General features: G+C 41.3%; 2 protein-coding genes across 2 annotated transcripts; both read left to right on the forward strand.

Annotated features, from left to right (window-relative positions):
* Positions 1–1653: 1653 nt before the first annotated feature.
* Positions 1654–10926, forward strand: LOC133458806 (uncharacterized). Its single transcript, XM_061739009.1, has 7 exons — positions 1654–1663; positions 3572–3789; positions 3832–3845; positions 4269–4389; positions 7059–7083; positions 8031–8075; positions 8259–10926. Exons 1-7 carry the CDS (start codon positions 1654–1656, stop codon positions 8519–8521), a joined length of 696 nt encoding a protein of 231 aa, XP_061594993.1. The 3' UTR covers positions 8522–10926.
* Positions 10927–12710: 1784 nt separating this feature from the next.
* Positions 12711–19087, forward strand: LOC133457912 (butyrophilin subfamily 3 member A3-like). The gene is made up of 8 exons (XM_061737294.1): positions 12711–12872; positions 15736–16104; positions 16194–16475; positions 16573–16677; positions 17307–17333; positions 17634–17657; positions 17741–17776; positions 17863–19087. Exons 1-8 carry the CDS (start codon positions 12818–12820, stop codon positions 18417–18419), a joined length of 1455 nt encoding a protein of 484 aa, XP_061593278.1. The 5' UTR covers positions 12711–12817; the 3' UTR covers positions 18420–19087.
* The last annotated feature ends 3852 nt before the right edge of the window (positions 19088–22939 follow it).

A 22939-nucleotide genomic window follows, 5' to 3' on the forward strand; every position in this document is an offset into this window, starting at 1 on the left:
GGTTTCTACCGACATGGTATCAATCAATAATATGTGTGCAGACAAGGTAAAAAAAAAAAAAAAAAAAAAAAAAAAAAAAAAAAAAAAGCATGTCATGGGGAGAAGGGACACAAATTACCGTTTATCAAATTTCAATAAAACAAAAGTAATGTTGACTGGCATGTTGTCTTCTTTAATATCATATGATGAAGTGAGATTGTGAGGCATTTTTCTCTATAAACCAATACTGATGTGTACGAATAGAAAAGTTTTGATTTTAAAGTATTGAAAAGGATTAATCATCAAGGGAGTACTAAAGTCAGAGCAAAAATGACCCTCTGCATACTGAGAGGCCATAATGAGTTGTGTGTGTATATGTATGTGTGTGTATATATACATATATATATATATATATATATATATATACACACACACACACACACACACACACACACACACACACACACACACACACACACACACACACACACACACACACACAGACACACACACACACACACACTAGTCACAATAAGTTAGGGATATTATTTACATGAGTGCTTTTCTTATCTGGTCTGAATGAAATACGTAAAAGTTCCCTGTGATATTACTAATAAATGTGAGTAGTGTGTATGTGTGTATATATATAATATATACATACACACACAATACAAATACATGTGTATATAAGCAGTTCAATCTTACTAAGAATTTGTCCCATTTCTCAGAAATCACCTAAGAAGTAACCTTAAGACAGTTTACATTTCTTTCAAGTGAATTTTGAGAAATGTATTACAAGCCAGTTACACTGGCATATTCTATGTATTTAAAGTTTAGGTTTGCACGAATCAAGTAAAAATCATCTAGGTAAATTGTAGGTGCTATTAAGTAAAATTTGACATTTTTGATTAGAAATTTGACACGTGTGTCAGTATATCTTATTATATATAGGTCAGGGCATTGGGCTTCCCTGCAGTTTAACTGTCTTAGGAATTTAGATTACAAGTTTTACTGGTACCCATAAAGTGAGACAACACTGATGCAGACATGTCAACTTCTAACCCGTTCTGCATATTTCCTGCAGGAAACATGCATGCATGTGAGCAGCAGCAAATAAATAAGCCAGCAAGGCTAAATGTGTACCGAGTCAGACTACTATTCTATATTCCACGCAGGGAGCCGCTGAGGATTAGAGCACGATGCTTTACATTTTCCCTTTCTGGTTTATATATTTGTAAATCTGACACTAAAGGACAGTGCCTCACCAACACTCCTCCAACCATGAACCTCGCCGCACGTCACTGCATTGGTGTGCACAGTGTTTCATTATCAGCTGTAAATGTAGGCTACCTGTGTACGGATTATTTTAATATTTACCGTTCAAAAGTGAGCTCACTGCTGTCTTTCCCTATGACAAACAGCGTGACGTTAGGTGGGCGTAACGTCACAGCGCGGCTCTGCTTTCAACTTCATCACGTGTCGCCACTTATCTGATCTCTTATCTCTTCCAACACTCCTCCCATATCGCTGCAGCTGAGCGATCCGCCGGGTGGGACACCTCTCCTGGCCACAACTCTCCTCCTCCCAGCCAGCGCACACTCGCTGAGGCTTCCGCGCCCAACAAGAGCAGAGACGCGTCTTTCAGCCTTAACTCAGCCTGAGTTCGTGTGCACCATGTACAGAGGTAAGTTCGCTGAAGGTGGGAAGTTTACTATTATTGCTAAAGCACATTTAAAAACAACCAGCAGTGAGAAAGTAAAGATCCGATTCCTCGGAGGGGAGATGCTGTCTGGGGTCGGGGGGGCTGTCACACTCACCTGTCAGGCCGAGCCACACGCAATTAAAGTTACTGAATATAAGTGAAAACATGTCCAGTCCTGAGGTTGGTAGTGTGGGGTCTGATGCAGCGGTGTGGTTGGGGAGGGCATGGAGTTCCTTTTAAAAACTCACTTTATAGGCTGTAAGGTGAACCCCGTTAGTCTAATCTAATCTAGTTGTGGCAATTTTGGTGGGCATCTCAGCTTGCCACGGCATTTACCGATTTGCCAATCACTTTTATTTATTGTATTTGTATGTAGCCTATTCGGATAAATTCGGGGGGGGGGGGGGGGGGGTGCTTATTTTTATGTGTTTTTTTTTTACTGCATGAGTACACAATAAACACAGGATAAAAACATACATTTACATTCACAGTGATCTATGGTATCTGGGTTTGAAGGCTATATGTGTGTTATACAGTCTGATGGCCTCAGGCAGAAAGGGGAAGCGCTCCTTAGTGCATCTGGGCTGCAAGAGTCTGTCACTATTGCGGCTCCTCGGGCGGGTCGGTCGAGGGAGGGGACGGGGGAGAGAGAGAGAGAGAGAGAGAGAGAGAGAGAGAGAGAGAGAGAGAGAGAGAGAGAGAGAGAGAGAGAGAGAGAGAGAGAGAGAGAGAGAGAGAGAGAGAGAGAGAGAGAGAGAGAGAGAGAGAGAGAGTCTTTGCTTTTGTATGTAGGTATGCTTCTGCCTGTGCCTTTTTAGTCACTATTTTTCGATAATGTTCGAAAGTGCACTACTTTCAGCTCTGACAAAATTGCCGCATCTCGCCGGTAACATGATTTATTACTTTTTAACTGCCTGTAACACTAATTGCACTTTCACCTGCACTCCTGCTTCTCCTGGTCGCTTTTTAAAGTCAATTGGCCCGTAGATAAGACAAATAAACAAGACATGCTCGAATGCAAAAGAAACAATATTTACCTGTTTGAACAGCCAGGGAAAACCAGGACGCCGATTTTTAATACAACAAATAGCGGAAAACCGTGGAAAATAATTCTCGAGATTTCGTCTTCTTCTTCTTCTTGGTGCACTGTCATTGATACAGCGACGTAATGCTGTAACTGGTCCCAAAGGTGGGAGCAGGATTCACTTTCTGAAATACTTTTTGCTGTCATCTTACGGCCTATTAAGGCAGTGGTTCCCAACCTTTTTTCCTTGTCCCCCCCCTACTTGTGTCTAAGACCACCCGGGCCCCCTGACCCGTACATACTGGCACCAAAAGAGTAAAGTGATTTGTTACAAATCTTTAATTGAAAAAATGTACATTAATTATGTTTTTTTGATACATTTCTCTTTGGTTTACCCTGTATACAGATGACTTTGTTTTTCTCACCTTCATTTTGTGTCACTAATGTATAAAATATGCACAAAAATTGCAAGGACATAAAATAATTTCTGAAAAATGTCTCTTTTAATATGAGAGCAAACATTTTTAACATTTTCCCTTTAACAACCTGTCGGAGTAGTAGTATGATTAAATGTTGAATAATGATATAATACGTTTTTAAGTTTTTATCCTGCTAAATAATTTAGAAATATATTTTGGTCATTTTAAAATACTACCGTATTTTAACGACCATACGGCGCGCCGTGTGGAAAGGCGCACCCTCAGTTTTGTGTGTCATTTCTGTATTTAAAACACACACACGGTGCACTGACCGAAAAGGTATTTTAGGACTCTTAATGTTTGAGATACTTTGACATGTCGCTCGTGGGCCAATCATCTGTTCACCATTGCCGCTGGACTCTGCTCATCTGAACCCGTGTCCTCTAGTTTCAGTGCTGCTGCTCCTCCAGCTGACGTGGTGGATCGTTTCAGCTGCACCGATGGTTTCAGCTGCACCGGTGGTTTCAGCTGCACCAGCGGTTTCAGCTGCACCGGCGGTTTCAACCATCAGCTGCAACGTGACCCGGCTTCCCAACAGAACCATCCGATACCAGCTGGATGGACCCAGCCCCCACGGCTGCATCACCTGCTGGGAGGACGTCAACGTAAGTCAGCATGTGGATATTTGATGGCGTCTGTTGCTCCAGGCTGCTTCTGAAAGGCATCATATGAATCTGTTTCGAGAGAACTGGGCTGTTTAATTGTTTTGGGGGTTCATTGTACATGGAGGCTGCTCAAGAACCGCAACGATACGCTGCAATACCACACCTGGCCACACGGAGCCTCCGTGTGGCCAGAAGTCAAGAAGAACTGGACAAACCCTCACTTACCCCTTTTTTCACCAAACCGGTTCCAGCCTGGTTCTGCTTCTGGTTCTGGGCCAGATCCCTAGTGGAAAAGAACCAAAACGAGGGTCGAGTTGGGCTGAGTAGGTGCTAGTGGAAAAGCTCCAAAAGAGTCATAACAAGTTTTATTTAGTTCTTTGTAGAACAGTTTACGCCTTTTATTTTATTTCTAAGAACTGACATCGTTGTGAATGTTTTAACTTCAGTTTTATTTGATAAGCCACTTGATCTGTTTCCAGAAAACCGTCATCGCCCAGGGGCAACCGCTCAGTGAGGACTCTGGTGGACGACTTGCAGAGCGACCACATCGACCTGAAGGTCTGCCAGGACTACCTGCGCTACTGGAGGGACTGCCCGGAGGTGAGTGTGGACACGTCTGGACACGTCTGGACACGTCTGGACACGTCTGGCTGGCAGCTCCAACCTGCAGCAGAGCGGTACCGCAGGCCAGTACGCAGCTCCCGAAGCTCCGGCCTGCAAACATGCACAAAAGAGAAAAAAGGGGGGCCAGCACAAGAAACTACAGGAACGATGGACAAAAACGATAGCTATGACATTTTATAATACATAAAAATGGAAATGGAGAAGAGAGGAAGGGAAGAGGAGAAGAAGGGTGAGAGGCACCGCCCAGCGGATCATGTCGGTGCCCCCCTGCAGCATAGGCCTATAGCAGCATATCTGCCACAAGGCTATATTTGAGACTAACTATTATAGTCTTGTTCTATAGCTGCAACGATGACTACTGACTCTAACACAGTAGAGTTTACACTACCTAGAGGTTTACCAACACCAGCTAGAGGTTTACTAAACACTAACTATAGGCTTCACTAAACAGAAAGGTTTTAAGTTTAGTTTTAAAGGTGGAGGTGGTGTCAGCCTCGTTAACCCAGATTGGAAGTTGGTTCCATAGTAGTGGTGCCTGATAGCAGAAGGCCCGCCCTCCAAATCTACATTTGGATACTCTAGGAACTACGAGTAAACCTGCACTCTGAGAACGGAGAGCTCTGCCAGGAACATAAGGCACTATCAGGTCTTACAAATAATGCGGAGCTAAGCCGTTCTGGGCTTTATATGCAAGTAATACAATTTTTAATTGGATTCTGATTTTTACATTCACTCAGTTACTCAATCACAAACAGAAGCATGTAAATATAAGCGGCAACCTAAATTAAATGTGGACGTTAATGTGGAGCGGCCGTTGGAAACTGACAGTGGTGTCTGTAGACGCCATGAGATGTAACATTAAAGTTAGCTTGGTACCCGTGGCTTGTAGCAAAACGATCTCCTATCTGAACACAAAAGTGATTTTAAAAAGTGACTGAGGACTTCACTGTCCATCAAGGACATGTATCCTTCTCCTCCTCTTCCTCTTTTTATTTTGTCGATCTCTTAGCTGTTTTCAAGTTCAAATTTGGCTCCAGGCACTACAGCAAAGATAACGTCCGACACTAATTCAAATCTTCCTTTTCTTCTGTGCCGATTCTTTTTCTTCTCCTAATAAGGTGGATTACAACTCTTTGTGCTACTTAGCGCCAACTACTGTACAGGAGGGACATATCAGTCAGGAGTCACTGATTTCAAAACGCAACTGGCTCCTTTCGGCAAGACGTGCACGGTGCCCTGATGTGTCAATCATCTAGGGTGGCACTTGGGGGGACCAATCAGATTTCAGGGGGGTGCAGTGCTGCCACGCCCCCCCCTCTAGCTCCGCCTCTGAGCAACACATAAGCCCTGTTCTGGCCGAACTCCACTACAGGATCCAGTTCAAGGTCCTCCTGACCTTCAAGGCCATCCGCCAAAAAAGCCCCAGCTACCTAAGTGATCTAATCACTATTCATAAACCGGCACGCACCCTTCGCTCCAGCCACGCCACTCTCCTTCATGTCCCCTCTCCACGGCTCGTGACGATGGGACACCGTGCCTTCTCTGCCTATGGAACTCTCTACCTGACGACCTCAGGAATGCTCCTTCTGTGGAGTCCTTTAAAACGGGCCTTAAAGGGAAAGTTCGTTTTTTTACAACCTGGACCTTATTTCTGGCATTTTTTATGGTTGTATACTCACCCAGAGGTGTTTGGTGTCATTTGGAGTCCTTCGGAAGATATTAGGAGTTTTTTGCGAGCCGCTTCTCCATATAACGGTAGTGAACGGGGGCACCGTGGGACACAGACGATGCAGCGTCTAAATAACACATGATTGCCGCGAAACTCTTCATTTCTTTTATGAATCACTCTGTCCTCCGTTCAGTGAGCTCTTCAGCCGTATACTCCGGCTCAAAACGGTAAGGACGTCCATCATATTCAAAGTCGTCGTCCACAACCTCAGAATTTGACAAATATTCAGACATGTTTCAAATAACTATCAGTAAACTAACAGTAGGAACTCCAGCTGTACACAGAGCTGTGTCTGGGACGCGCGCACAGAGATGACGTCATGAGTTCAGAGGTCTTGTTTACAAACTGATTTATTTGTTACACACACAGCCCCGGATGTAGACAACAGGTCCTGGAAGCAGATCTAGTGATTCATAAAAGAAATGAAGAGTTTCGCGGCAATCATGTGTTATTTAGACGCTGCATCGTCTGTGTCCCGCGGTGCCCCGTTCACTACCGTTATATGGAGAAGCGGCTCGCAAAAAACTCCTAATATCTTCCGAAGGACTCCAAATGACACCAAACACCTCTGGGTGAGTATACAACCATTAAAAAATGCCAGAAATAAGGTCCAGGTTGTAAAAAACCGAACTTTCCCTTTAAAACACTCTTCTACAAGCAGGCTTTCCCCTGAACTCTTCCTTAACCCCTTTTATTCAAATATTTTTATTTTTTATTTTTTTGCTGCCCACGTTTTATCTTACTTAGTAGCTAGGCTTTGTCTTAGTTTCTTAGTCTTGTTTTTAGTCTGCTTTGTAAAGCGCTCTGAGATCTGTCGTTTCAGGTGAAAAGCGCTATATAAATTGAAATTATTATTATTATTATTATTATTATTATATTTTAAATGTTTTTCTTTCATTCTTTGTCCCCTTTTCAGAGAAAAGATGAAGTGGCCTGCCGAGGTGAGAGCTGCACCAGAGTTTGGTTTTGTCATGAACCGGAATCATGAAAAAGAACCTCGTTCCCTGCTCTCCCTCTCCCTGACGTGGGGGAGGGAGTCTCTCGGTCACTTCCTGTCCAGCAGAGTTCGCTACAACGAACCAAACTACTTTTTACTTTTGTGTCCGTTCGTTTTAAGTTAAAGTAAATGTAGTCATCCAGTCGGTCTGGATGCATGGATGGATGGATGATGGATGGATGGATGGATGGATGGATGGATGGACGAGTTGCCACGAACAAATTTGCTCGTTTGTCCAACACTCATCAGATATTCAGTCCAACAAAGTTTTGTGACGCCGTCTCATCAACAGACTAATGGTGTTTTTCCACTGGTACCTACTCAGCTCGGCTCGGTTTTGCGCTTTCCCACTAGGGGTCTAACGTGCCGAGTAAATAATTTTCTGTAACTTCTCTGCCGAGGTTCTAAGCGGCTGAGTCGGGCTGTGATGTCATCACACTCCAGGCCACCGATTGGTCGGGGGGTTGGAGTCAGACGTCTGAGTCAGGATGTGACATCAGAGAAAGAGCGACTCTGACGGCGGTTTCGTCTTCTTTTACTCGACCAGCAACGGCGGCGTTAAAGTCTGCTCCGTGGTCCAACTCTGAGGTTCCTAAACCTGGTGCTGAGGAGAGAGTTCAGAGGGATCTAGACGGGCGATAAGGAACGACCAGATCCACCAGGTTTCTCAGTCCACAGCTGCTCGCGGCTGCCAATGGACTTAAAAAATGTAAAAGCCTTGTTGCTTGAAGTTGAGTTGAGATGCGTTGAGTCGAGTCGAGATGAGCCGAGTAGGTACGAGTGGAAAAGCTCCTCAAGTGTTCTTGCAGACTGGACTCGGGTGCTCCGATACACGTTTCTTCACAACTCATCTGCAAGTCTCCTGACTTCCTGACATCTTTGTTTCCTCAGTGAACTGCAGCCGTCTGGAGTCTGAGGAACTTCGTCCGGCAGTCTGTAAGTCCACGTTTCCACTTCCAGCTTCTGCAGGTTCTTCCCTTAGTTATTGATTTATTCCAGACACGTCAGAACCGGCGTTGATAGAACATAACGACGTTAACGAGTAGGAATCACACATGCACACACATTTAATTTACACAAAATAAATAAATAAATACACCTGTTGTCTCTGTCTCTCAGTCTTCTGCCTGAACGAGCGTCTCTGCTTCAACGAGCTGACTGCAGGTCTCGTCATCGGAGGTCTCGCTGTCGGGGCCGTCGGCCTGGTTCTGGTCTCCTGGCTCATCTACAAGTACAGAAGCAGAAGACCCGGGTGTGGGGAGGCTTCCTACTCCGGACCAGAGGAGATCAAGCTGGGGGGGGTGTCCTCATCATGTAAACCAGGGATCTCCAACCCCCGGGACGCTACCGGGCCGCACAGAAAGAAAAAATATGTTCTGTAGCGTCCCCGACTGATGATGGTTGACTCTCAAACTGTAAACTTCTTAGTTAAAAGTGCTTCAAATCCGCTACTGTTACTACCGCTGCTACTACAGATACTACTAAATATTTAATCACTTTTCCAACTGTTGCTCTGCTTACTGCCCCCTATCGGTCCCCGCCGCATTATTATTCATTAAACTGGTCCGTGGTACCAGTGGCGTCAATTCAGTCAAAGCTAAGGTATGGCAAGCAGTGGCGGAGCGCGGGTCTCAGTCCAGAGGGGGCGGAGTATTCTCCATGGGCCCTTATGATAGTCATTTTAACGTTCAACAACATCATCCTACCCATCAAACTACATTTATTCTCACTTTTATTGAGCCAAGCCTATAGGCCTATGCTGCAGAAAGCAGAGTAAAGTCACAAACTTGTTCAGAAGCACACACACACACAGATATATATATAACAGAGAATAGACTCTAGTCTAGTTGACAACAACACAAAGCACATTCAAATAGGCAGCATTCTGATAAAGAAATGATTTATGATGGTTACACTGACTCACCAACGGTAGTTGACTCTTCCATAACCCAAAATAATCCAGGTAACGTGGAAAACGGGGTAATATTAAAATCTTTGTACATGCTTAGTCCTCTTTTAAAGTTTAGCGCTCATCTCCTTCATGGCAGCAAACTTGCCGAGTCGGCAAATTGGCTGAAACTGTTAAGGCTGATTTATGGTTCCGCATTAAGGCTCAGTTATGCTTCTGCGTCAAAATGGCGCCGTGCCTACGGCGTGTGGTTTGGATCGACACAGAGGACACGCCGTCACCTGCGCCGTCTCTGACGTGCACCTCCTGAAAATTGTAACTACGCGTCGAGGAGACGCAGACCACACGCAGATCGAGAGGGCTGTGATTGGTTCGTTTGAAAGCGAAGCATTTCCGGTTTCCGGTTTGAAGCAGTAGTGAACTTCCAGGGCTCTTTTTTTCGTTTATGTGTGATTTTTTTTTTTGTTTTTGTTCTTTGCACAATAGTTGTCCTTATTTCTTTGATTTACTGTGACCGGAAAAAGTCGGATAAACCATTCAGAAAAAGATCGCTAACTAGCGGCCGCGGGGGGGTACTGCACCGCGGAGAAATGGAGTGACGGAGAAGTCTGAAGGGTTCAGCACGGCGTCACGGCTGCGGCGTGTGCTCTGCGTTGGTGTGACGCAGAACCTTAATTCAGCCTTTACACCAACGCAGCGCCTACGGCGTAGTGTACGCCGTCGATTTAACGCAGAACCATAAATCAGGCTTTACAGCCAATCAGCGTTGGCTCATGGCCCTGATGCGTTCAGGACAGTTGTAAAGTAAGAATTAGCTACACTGGCCGCACAATGCACATTTTATCGTTATTATAACCTACAATTTACGATTTATATATGAACGTATCACACCAAACGGGGCCCTATCATTGGGCCCTATGAGCTTGTGGGCCCCGTGGCGACCGCCCCCTCGCCCTCCGTCTGGCTCCGCTACAGATGGCAAGGTTACGAGTCACAGAACATCAACCAACATGCCCAGCAAATACTCATCACAGAGTCTGCTATGTAGCTTATCTGTGTGGTCAAGAATATTTGAACTTTTTCAAATGCAGTCTCACTCACATCCTGCTAACTACGAACACTACACTTTAACAACGTGTTAATTACGCAATACGCATCCGTTTTCTGCACCATGGACAGCAGAGTTGGAGAGCAGAAATCTTGTATCTGACAAACGCAATTTAACGCATTCTGTTCACTTCATCCACTATGTCAGTGCAACAATATCACAGGGACATCCCAGTTTAACTTAAAACAGTTAAAGTCCAAATGCAAAAAGGAGAGGGAGGGAGCAGAAGAGAGAAAGAGAGTAAAAAAAGTCAAATATTTCCCAGATTTATAAGAGGGTAGGGTGATATGATATCTTACCTTAAGATGAACTTGCATAATTAATCCATCAGTGGCTAACAGCCTCGTTAATATCTTTTGCTGCTGGGGCAACATTGGACCCATCACTGCCTTCTTTTTTTGAAAAAACAATTGCAGGGTTGTCTGCTTCCTTTTCCTTTTTGTAAGTTAGTAACACTGCAAAGAGCGCTAAAAACGAGATTGATAGCGACCACTGTCGTCAGGGACCTCACATTTCAAGATATGAGGGGGGTACAAGTGTTGGGAAAGATAATACCTCGTGAAATCCATCATGTTGTTCTGATTTGCATTTGTAGTTATTTTATATGTATTAAATAATAGAATAGTCAATACAAATAGACACAGAGTAATTCCATAAATGTATTTAAAAACAAACATGTGCATTTCCCCCTGAAGCCGAGGTGTAGCGGCTGCCATACCTTGCCATAACAAATTGACGCCTCTGCGTGGTACAGAAAAGGTTGGGGACCACTGATGTAAACATTTTTATAAACTTAATAAAAAAAGTTCTACTTTTATTTCTAATTTGTTGTTTTATTGCCCAGTGTCTGATTTTACATTTGGTGAAATAAAGTGTTTTACTGATTCTGATAAACCTGGTCCTCTGGGTCCCTGGTCCTCAGGAACTGAGCAACAGATTTAAACAGATTTCCACCTGCACTTCATCAACTTTCCTGTAGCGCGATCCCGAACTTCACCACTAGATGGCAGCAGCGACTTGGTGACTCGTATATACAGGTGAGGTAGTGGACAGGGGAAGGGGGTGCAGTGAGTGAGTGTGAGAGAAAGAGAACCAACACTATAATACCCCCCCCCCCCACCCCCCTCTCTCTCTCACACACACACACACACACACACACACACACACACAGCTTGAAGGTGACAACAAACTGCCAGGAAAAGGCTATTAGTATTGTTACTTTAGAACAATATTACTCCAAGTGAGAAGTACTTTGCATTAAAACTACTCTTAAAAGAACAATTTATCAAAAACCTCGATTTGATTTGATTTATTTTATTTTTTGTACATGTAAAAAAAAAGGAAGAAACAACACTTCATGAGAAGTTTAAGAAAACAAAACAAAACAAGGAATTTCATCCTTCAAAACTTGATAAATTGATTTACATGTGACCAAAAAGGAGTAGGAAGAAGTGTAAACTTAAATAGGAAGAAGTGTAAACTTAAACCTTACTCAAGCAGATGTAACTGAGTACTACCCATCTGGTTATGTGTGTTGTATAGAGTATGGAAAGCACATTTTCCCTCTGCTGTTACTTCACTAACTGTAATGTTGGACTTACACCTCAGGCTCAAACTCAGAGAGAGGCAGGGGAAAGCAGCAGCACTGTAGTGCAGGTATGTTAATATGTTGTAAATGGTTAGGTGATTTTGGTTTGTTTATAAGGAAAGGAAGGAATGAACATGAACTATTTTCATATTTCATAGGAGAAATATGTGGAGACAGGCGCAAGAGAAGAAGTGCAGGCAGGTAGGCAGGAACCCAACCATGTTAGCCCAAAAGTGATTGTAGAACAGCATCTCAGCAACAAAACCTTAAGATCAAGAGAAGTGGTACTGTGAATTTCCTTGTCTCCATTATAAACAAGGAGTCAATGGAATCCTATGTTTTTTCTGTGCCCAAGCTTTTGAAAATGAAAAATCAAGCCTGGCCAAGAATGCAGATCCAGCATTTTCCCAAAACGGGCAAAAAAAAAAAGTTAAAAAGTGTCTAAAAAAGTAAATGCATATTAAAATTGTTTGATCGTTCGCATTCACACACACACACACACACACACACACACACACACACACACACATAGTCTTTCAAAGCCACTGCACATCCACAGCTACACGCACAAATTTACCCATCCTACTTGTGTCCCCCCCACCTCTGAAACTAAAGTTTCGCCCTTGTATATGTATATATATATATATATATATATATACAAACAAGCCATTATACAGACACATGCAGATGCACCAAAACATTAAATCAAATGCAAAATACAAATAGTTTACAAAACAACATTAACAAAAGGAATAACTGGTGATCACAAGATTGTTTCACCTTGGTGTGCAAGTGCATCTCAGTTGTCCGAGACAAGACCACAAAAAGTGGTCTAGTATTACTGTATATCATCATTTCCTGCCCTGAATCCGCGGTCCCTGCTGCTGGAGGGGGATCCGTCCATTCCTCTAAACTGAAAGTGAAAGCAGTAGGCCTATATAGTTTGTGCAACAGCGGACATTTGGACAGATTGCTGCTGCCGTTCCGTCGTCGAGTTCAATGCTGGAAACTCATCGGGTTTTCTGATCTGAGAAAAGCAGCTGTAGATTTTGTTCCCATCTTAATGTTGAGCGATGATTAATTTGTGGATCTTGGTGCTGTTTGCGTCCACATGTTCGGCGGCTCCTGGTGAGTATCTGGTTTCCAACAATCACGTGAATCACACCTGTTCAATCAGTCAGGATTTATTACGTCATCTTTCTTTCTTTCTTTCTTTCTTTCTTTCTTTCTTTCTTTCTTTCTTTCTTTCTTTCTTTCTTTCTTTCTTTCTCTTCATAAATTTCTCTTGCCCTGAATTTACTTCAATAAGCATAAGCTTTTATAATATTTACCGTAAAGCTAATTCATTTTCCTCTTATATTATTGTTAAACATTGTAACTGCATTTGCTTGAACTTAATAATACTCTTTTCATTTCTACTCTCATTAATTCAGTTAATATTAAAATGGACTTGACCATGTGTAAATGTTTCTGGTTGTCAGAGGATCTAGTGCCTCCCAGAGGCTCAAATTGACAAGGGAGAGATCTTTACTCATTGTCCTATCAATAAAAAGTTGGTATGTTTTAGAGGCATCAACTACTGTATTTAACTAAACAGCATCAAGCTGAAAGATACAAAAAAATCCAAACACTCAAGGCTTGTACATAACCTTTAAACCTTTAAACAAAATGCTGCAAACTCCAAACAAAGGCGAGCATCATTGAGAAGCACAACAGGATGGAGGACAAAATGTGAATTGACTCGCAGGGGAAGGAGTAAAGACAGGACAATATGTAATCATGAAACAGATGAGATCGTTTCAAAAAACAAGGAGACACGGGTGACACAAAATCTGTAGCAAAAAAACAAAACATCAACAAATATAACCCCTAAAATCAAAATAGTCAAACAACAAAATGGAAAAGAGAATGTATAAATCCAACAACAAATGGAAACAAATAGAATTAGAAACCCTAGCTTGTGACAAAAGATCTGTCTCCTTTTCTCCCGCTGGAGTGGCGCACCACTGTGGCAAAAGGAAGTGTTTCTTTCATTAAGATTTGTTTTCACATCCAGAACTTATCATTTGGAAAATAGGTGTTATCTGTGAGTTCCTCAAAAGGTTAACTTTAAAAGTTATTAAGAATAACATGTCTTCAGTAGGAATGGGCGATATTTCACCGTTCACGATAAACCGTCAAAAAAATTCCCCGCGGTAAGAATTTGTATCTCACGGTAAAAACGATAAATTCCCTTTGGTGACGTTTTTGTGTAAAACTGATTTATGGAAGGAAGGAAGGAAGGAAGGAAGGAAGGAAGGAAGGAAGGAAGGAAGGAAGGAAGGAAGGAAGGAAGGAAGGAAGGAAGGAAGGAAGGAAGGAAGGAAGGAAGGAAGGAAGGAAGGAAGGAAGAAAGGAATGAGGAAGGAAGGAAGGAAGGAAGGAAGGAAGGAAGGAAGGAAGGAAGGAAGGAAGGAAGGAAGGAAGGAAGGAAGGAAGGAAGGAAGGAAGGAAGAAAGGAATGAGGAAGGAAGGAAGGAAGGAAGGAAGGAAGGAAGGAAGGAAGGAAGGAAGGAAGGAAGGAAGGAAGGAAGGAAGGAAGGAAGAAAGGAATGAGGAAGGAAGGAAGGAAGGAAGGAAGGAAGGAAGGAAGGAAGGAAGGAAGGAAGGAAATGAGCAAAAAAGAAAGAAAGAAAGAAAGAAAGAAAGAAATGAGCCTAGAAAGAAAGGAAGAAAGAAAGAAGGAAATAAGCCTAAAAAGAAAGAAAGAAAGAAAGAAATGAGCCTAGAGAGAAAGAAAGAAAGAAAGAAAGAAAGAAAGAAAGAAAGAAAGAAAGAAAGAAGGAAATAAGCCTAAAAAGAAAGAAAGAAAGAAAGAAAGAAATGAGCCTAGAAAGAAAGAAAGGAAGAAATTAGCCTGAAAGGAAGGAAGGAAGGAAGGAAGGAAGGAAGGAAGGAAAGAAATGAGCCTAGAAAGAAAGAAAGAAAGAAAGAAATAAGCCTAAAAAGAAAGAAAGGAAGAAATTAACCTGAAAGAAAGAAAGAAAGAAAGAAAGAAAGAAAGAAAGAAAGAAAGAAAGAAAGAAATAAGCCTAAAAAGAAAGAAAGAAAGAAAGAAATAAGCCTAAAAAGAAAGAAAGAAAGAAATGAGCCTGAAAGGAAGAAATTAGCCTGGAAGGAAGGAAGGAAAGAAATAAGCCTAGAAAGAAAGAAAGAAAGAAAGAAAGAAAGAAAGAAAGAAAGAAAGAAAGAAATAAGCCTAAAAAGAAAGAAAGAAAGAAAGAAATAAGCCTAAAAAGAAAGAAAGGAAGAAATTAACCTGAAAGAAAGAAAGAAAGAAAGAAAGAAAGAAAGAAAGAAAGAAAGAAAGAAAGAAAGAAAGAAAGAAAGAAAGAAAGAAAGAAATAAGCCTAAAAAGAAAGAAAGAAAGAAAGAAATAAGCCTAAAAAGAAAGAAAGAAAGAAAGAAATAAGCCTAAAAAGAAAGAAAGAAAGAAAGAAATGAGCCTGAAAGGAAGAAATTAGCCTGGAAGGAAGGAAGGAAGGAAGGAAGGAAGGAAAGAAAGAAATAAGCCTAGAAAGAAAGAAAGAAAGAAAGAAATAAGCCTAGAAAGAAAGAAAGAAAGAAAGAAAGAAAGAAAGAAAGAAAGAAAGAAAGAAAGAAAGAAAGAAAGAAAGAAAGAAAGAAAGAAAGAAAGAAAGAAGTATAAATTCCCGTCTACAACGTTTTTGTATTGGTATTTTTTTATCGTTATCAGGATAAATGCCAGAAATTATCATGATACATGTTTTAGTCCATACCGCCCATCCCTAGTCTTCAGATAACATTACAGTATATAATAGACCACTATATTATGAAGGGGAAACCCCCACATCTGTCTGCAGTGTGGACACAAGATAATGTGGTGAATGTGAGCCGTGTAGTACAGTTTATAATATGTATATAATAAAATATTAACATCAACAAAAAGCACATCATAAGATGATTAATAAAAGCAACATTTATGTTACAGTTTCAGAGATCATCACAGTTTCTGCTAGGTCTCACAACTCAGTGGAACAAGGCCAAACAGCGACATTACCCTGCTGGGTCAATCCATCCCAAAGTGCTGAGGATCTGGAGGTTCGATGGTATCGTGGCGATCGCTTTGACACCCCTGTCATGCTTCGCAAGGCAAAAAAATTTGTCCATGAAACCCAGGAATCTTCATATAATGGCAGAGTCTCATTTGGCGTAAAGGACGCAGCGTCCGGAGGGCTGAAGACGGGTGACGTCAGCCTGCAGCTGGTAAACGTTACTATTGGAGATGAAGGAGTTTACACGTGTTACATCAGCAGGGAGTTCTCACATGATAGCACAACTGCAAGTCTGAGTGTCACAGGTGAGTAAAATGAATGCGGAATAAGTTCACAAAATGAAACAAGGGAACTTTTCATCAAATGTTGATCCCTTTTTTTCACCTGTTTACAGTCACGGGAAACCCCCCGCTTCTGTCTGCAGTGTGGAAAGAAGATAATGTGGTGAATGTGAGCTGTGAATCTGAGGGCTGGTATCCACAGCCGGTGCTACGCTGGTCGGACGGAACAAAAGATCTTAACCGTGAAAATCCGATGTACAGCAGGCTCTCGTCGGGTCTGTACTCGGTCCGCAGCTGGCTTACTGTCCCCACGTCGTCTGAGGTGTCCTGCTCCGTCGGCCTCCATGATGAGCACATGCAGAGGGCCAGGATGCGTCTGGAACATCATCAAAGGGGTAATGAAAATTAGAAGCATCTTTGCAACAGCTGTATCTATTTTAGTGTGAAATCAGGAGAACAACAATTCAGATTTTTTCTAATTTTTTTATTTAGACTCCTCGTCAGGTGGATGGGTGGCTTTTGGGATACTCTTCAGTATCGTATTAGCCGGCCTTGTATTAGGAGCTGTGTACTTAAAAAAGAAAGGTACACACCAAGGTGAGTCAAAATACATGAACTAAATGACAACATTTTAAAAGTGTAGCCATAATCTGTAAATATAGGAACTTGCCAAATTCAGACTTTGAAATTTATACTTATAACAAGACCAGGCAGAGATGCCTGAACTAAGAGTACTTTTTGTATGCTTTTTGTAAACATACAAAGTTGAAAGGATTTGCCTGTATGGACCCTATCCCCACTATCACAATTTTTAGTCTTGACAGTGGCTTAAAATAACAACCCATTTTGGTGTAAGTCAAATGCCCCAAATTCTAATTTCACACAGGTACATACTTTTTTGCAAACACATGTTCTTTTTCAACTCAAAACTGCTTTAATTGCCATTGTTCTGGTCCTAATGGAAGTTTACTCCCTTTATTATCTAACAATAGACCTGTGTTGGTTTTAACAGAATATTCCTGTAAATCCACATACTGCTTCAATTATAACTGTTATGTAAACGTCAAGTTTGCACTCCTAATCTTTAAACACCCAATACATAAACAAATATAAATTCAGAAACAAATACAGGTAATTGATGAAATCCTTAAACAGATCAAATGGATGAGAGTAAGCTATGGAAACTATCTGAAATGAGACCGTGTCATTTTACTTTTCTGTTTCAGGGATTAAAAACACTAACTCCAATGAAGGTGAGTAAAAAACAGATTCAAGAATTCTTCCCAGCATTTCTGTAAAACTTGCATACATGTGATACTTCAGCACCTAAAGTGTAATGACTTCACAAGGCCAGATTTCAAAAAGCCTCTCAGATTGTGCCACTTTTTCTTTAACAATGTTAATTCAGCAATTACAGCACATTATGTAGCCTTTTTTTAAATTACAAATTTCTTTTCAAAACTACTGACACTGATGACATTTGACAATCCTAATTGTACTCCTCACGACATAAATTTAGCAAACAATAAATTCTTTTTTTCTCTTTTTTTCAGAGACTAAAGGACTTTTATCTAAAGGTAAAACATGAGTGAAGTAATTTTTCTCAAAATCAAAACAGAACTTTGCATATTAATTGTTTTATGTTCTTGTTTTTCGACAGAGAATCAAGCGCTATCAGCAGCTCGCCAGTGCTACGGTAATAATTGATCTAATTTGACCTATTTTGTTTTTTTCTGTCTCTGATTTGTGGGTGTTTCTAATCAGATTTTCAATCTTCAACAGTAAATGTTAAACTTGAGGACGCAAAAAGTGAATTCATCATAATCAGAGGTAATAAAGTGAGGGACAGTGGTAAATGTCCAGATGGAGATGAAGTCACCTGTCTCACAGCTATCAAAGGAACGCCTGGCTTCTCCTCCGGACAACACTACTGGGAAGTTTCTTTGGGACATGCATACCTAGAGCCCAAGAAGTCCTGGTGGATAGGAGTTACGAGTGCAGCTGAAATCACTTCAAATTTTTCTCCAAACACATCCAACGGGTTCTGGTTTCTGTCTTCTTCTCCCAACATAGAAAACACTTTACAGTTTAACACAGAGCCAAGGATATGTCTCCCCATTCAGTCGAGACCAAAAAAAGTTGGGGTGTATTTGGATTATGACAAGGGAGTGCTTTCTTTTTATGATGTGGAAGATGAAAGGTTAATCAGCTCTTTGGCCACTGTGTTTATTAAGGAAGTGTTTCCGTTTTTCAACCCGGGGACAACTGACCATGCAGTTATGGAGATACTACAAAGAACAGAGCAGATCAATGATGCAGTTACAGAAAAGTCAACATAAATACCATCAAAAACACATGGCGAGGGAGAGTAAAATTCGGTTGTTTCTGCATCTTCACTAAAGCCGGTGTAGGTACTTTACCGATTTGGAACACTGATTTCATTTTTATTCAACACAGTTAAACTGTACCGTCATAGTCATAGTAGCACATGTTTAAGTACCTATATCAAATGCATTTTTAAAAATAATTGTGTATGTTCTGTTCTGCACTACAACAAACAAATGGTTAGAAAATATGCAATCACCTACAAAATACCTCCAAGTAGAAACTCAGATGAAAAACCCAATTATCCTGCATGTTGTGGACCATTATCACTGTTTAACACACATAGATATAACCAGGGTGCGATTTGTGAAAAAACCAGAGGGGGGGATAATTTTGAGAAATATTTTTATTCCGAAAAATTACCACACAACAGCGGGCCAACAGTATAGGCTATATGAAAACTTGTTTCTTGTGTAAACCTTACACTTAAGCTACATAACGTAGGCAGTAGGCCTATCTTGAACATGAACTGAACCACTGCATTTGCAGAAATATTTTCTCCTAATATTGTTTTTAAATGTGCTAAATAAAAATAAATAAACAAAATTCATATTTTTTTAATTCTTTCTCGATATCAGTTTCACAGAAAACATGGGAGCTCTCCTCAGCCGGGGAGATGCTGCTGTCCTGCATCCGATCAGCAATGTCACATCTTGTTTCATCTTCTGTCTCATTTTTTCTCGGGATTTTTTGGTTGTGATCCTGTAAAATATGAGGATATGCTGCTCTGGATTCTTTTCATTTTTTCATTCATTTGACTGACTGTATCTTTTATTTTGGCGGGCTGGAAGTCGGTCTTTTGGAATACAAGAAAATCCGGTTGGTTTTCAAAATAAAATTGCTTTGTGTGGGCGCGACTCGCTCCCGGTATCAAAATCACACACAAGCAGAATGAACACGGACTCTGTGTATTTTGGTTGTTATTACTTCTTAATAATTACGATGTAATGGTGAAAATACTTTGGGGGGGGGGGGGTACATTTTGTCCCCACCGAGGGTAAAAATAATTCAGCAGAGGGTAGGACGTCAAATATTACAATACAGTTATTATGCGGTTGCAAGTCCAAACTTATTGTGTGTAGTCAATTGACAAATCATTGTGGGTCACCTGTTAGTCTGCTTCACTCTGAAAGTTGAAAAAAAGAGAAAAAATATTGGTTTTGTAAAGGTAACAGATTTCAAAGTTAACATAAGCATATATTATTATAAAGGTAAAGGTAACAATAGGTAGCAAATGGTAGAATTCAGTTTATTTGCAATTAATTCAAATTAATTTTTAAGGCTTCTTGCTTCGGGAATCCTGGTCTCTGATTGGACACTGCCTCGGCGTTGCCGCTGCTCATTTGCATGTGAAATTTGTACTGTCTGTGAAATTCTCTCATATTCAAATTGATGGATGCCTGCATCCAGGGGCGTCAATTGGGTATGGCAAGGTATGGCAGCCGCCACACCTATTATTCTATTACTTAATACATAGAGAATAACTACAAATGCAAATCAGAACAACATGATCGATTTCACTAGTTATTATACACTGCAAAAACTCAAAATCTTAACAAGAATATTTGTCTTATTTCTAGTTAAAATGTCTAATTATTAGTCCAAAAAAATGTCATTACATTTAAAACAAGAGTCATCACCAGAAAAATAACTTATTTGACCATTTTCACCTGTTTCAAGTAGATTTTCACTTAAAATAAGTGGAAAAATCTGACAAATCTTGTCCCACTGGCAGATTTTTCTACTTATTTCAAGTGAAAATTTACTTGAAACAGGTGAAAATTGTCAAATAACAAGTTATTTTTCTGGTGATGACTCTTGTGTAATGAGATTTTTTGACTAAAAATGAGACAAATATTCCTGGTAAGATTTTTGGTTTTTGCAGTGAGCGAGACTGTATTTGAAAAAGTTCCAATTTTCTTGACCACACAGATAAGCTACATAGCAGACTTCTGTGATGAGTATTTGCTGGACGTGTTGATTGATACTATAGTTAAGTTCTGTGACTCGTAACCTTGCCATACCTTAGCTTCCACTGAATTGACGCCACTGCCTGCATCACCTCCGACGCCTCTCGCAGTGAGCCTTCAAAACAATGAATGGCAGCCTAAACCTCTTTGGTGTGTATCCATGGTCAGAGTATTGGATAAAACAGATGGCGACTCTTTAGGAACTATAGTTCCTAAATTTATAGTTAATTTATAGTTCCACAAGTGGCGTTGATCCCTTTGGATCCCATTGATTTCAGTGGCCGCACGTCTTGAAATTCGTGAGGAAATTAAGGCGATGAAATATCGACCAATTTTAAGTCATTATGTGTAGTTATTATATCGGAGGCGCTTTTCATGTTAGATATGATGGTTTTCAATTTTTAAATTCATACATTTCATAGGCCAAAACATTGCACAGTGTTTTAAACACTGTGGCAGTAGATCACCGGTTACCACTGAATTAATTATATTGTTAACCTCTGATTTAAAAATAAAAATACATGTTTAAATGGGATGTTGAGTTTAATTATTTTAAAGGTAATCATGAAAGAGCCTCCTGAAGTTTCTGCTTTCAATAGACTCCAAGGGTGGGGTAGATATTAATTACATGAGCAGCAAATTTGTGGCTGTTTCTTAGTTGTGTTGTACTGATGTTCAGGTAGTAAGCAAATGTGCCCGCTAGGGGGCACTGGTGTTCTATGTTTGAGGAAGGTTGATGAAAAGAAGCCAGAAGTAAAGTTGTTTCCCCGGGACATGTATGATTTTGTAATTGAATCTCAACAGTCTTAGTCTGAACCTGAGGATTCTTGGAGGTAGATCATCTAGCGACCGAGAGCCTAGCAGTGAGATTAAGGGTTTATGGTCAGTTCTCACCGTGAATTCCAAGCCTAGCAGATATGAGCTGAGTCGCTCACAGGCCCATGTTGCTGCTAGAGCTTCCTTTTCAATTTGGGCGTATTGGACCTCTGTGGGTGTAACATAAACGAAGAAAAGAGCCCTGAAAGTTCACTACTGATTCAAACCGTAAACCGGAAATGCGTTGCGCCCAAGTGAACCAATCACAGCCCTCTCGGTCTGCGTGTGGTCGGCGTCTCCTCGACGGGTAGTTACAATTTTCAGGAGGTGCACGTCAGTGACGCCGCAGGTGACGGCGTGTCGTCTGCTTCGATCCAAACCACACGCCGTAGGCACGGCGCCATTTTGACGCAGAAGCATAATTCAGCCTTTAAGGCTCCGTGATATGTAGATCACTGGTCTCCAGTTGCCGTCTGCTTGTCGCTGCATGAGGACTGCTCCAAGTCCATATGAGGATGCGTCCGCCGACACCATTGTCTCCTTCTTAAGGCTCAGTTATGGTTCTGCGTCACACCAACGCAGAGCACACGCCGCAGCCGTGACGCCGTGCTGAACCCTTCGGACTTCTCCGTCTCTCCATTTGGTCGCGGTGCAGTACCCCCCGCGGCCACTAGTTAGCGATCTTTTTCTGAATGGTTTATCCAACTTTTTCCGGTCACAGTAAATCAAAGAAATAAGGACAACTATTGTGCAAAAAACAAAAACAAAAAAAATCACACATAAACGAAGAAAAGAGCCCTGGAAGTTCACTACTGCTTCAAACCGGAAACCGGAAATGCTTCGCTTTCAAACGAACCAATCACAGCCCTCTCGGTCTGCGTGTGCTCGGCGTCTCCTCGACGCGTAGTTACAATTTTCAGGAGGTGCACGTCAGTGACGGCGCAGGTGACGGCGTGTCCTCTGCGTCGATCCAAACCACACGCCGTAGGCACGGCGCCATTTTGACACAGAAGCATAACTGAGCCTTTAGGACTGTATTGGGCTAGGGCTGGGGGTGAACTCAGCTCTTTTTTAATATTTTCAAAGGCTGTTTTCTGTTGCGCGTCCCATGTCCATGTGCTGTCACTTTTTAACAAATCACGTAGGGGTTTTGAGAGAGCTGGTAGGCTGGGTGAAAACTTCCCTACATAATTCACCATTCCCATGAAACGGCGGACCTCTTCCACATTGCGAGGTTCCGGCATCTTCTCAATAGCGCTGATTTTGTCTGGATCTGCCTTGATTCCTGTTGCACTTATCTTATGTCCCAGGAATTATACTTTCTCCACTGCGAATTCACATTTTTCATTGAATGCCATAACATGTCCCCTTTAAAAATAAAAATATCCCCACGGTAAGTCATAATTATGACATAAAAAGTAATAATTTCAACTTTCTATCTCATAATTTCGACTTTCTATCTCATACTTTCGACTTTCTATCTCATAATTTCGAGTTTTTATCTCATAATTATGACTTATCGTGGGGATATTTTTATTTTTAAGGCTAAATTTTCATCTTAGCCATAGATGTCGGATTCGCCGAGTAGATCAATTCAGACACACGTGTTCAACCTGCACGACAACAGTTTACAACAACGATATGTATTTAACACTGACCGAGCCACACGGCGGTCAAACAGCAACAAA

The sequence above is a fragment of the Cololabis saira genome, chromosome 13 (assembly GCF_033807715.1).
Source record: "Cololabis saira isolate AMF1-May2022 chromosome 13, fColSai1.1, whole genome shotgun sequence".
Classification (NCBI taxonomy): Eukaryota; Metazoa; Chordata; class Actinopteri; order Beloniformes; family Belonidae; genus Cololabis; species Cololabis saira.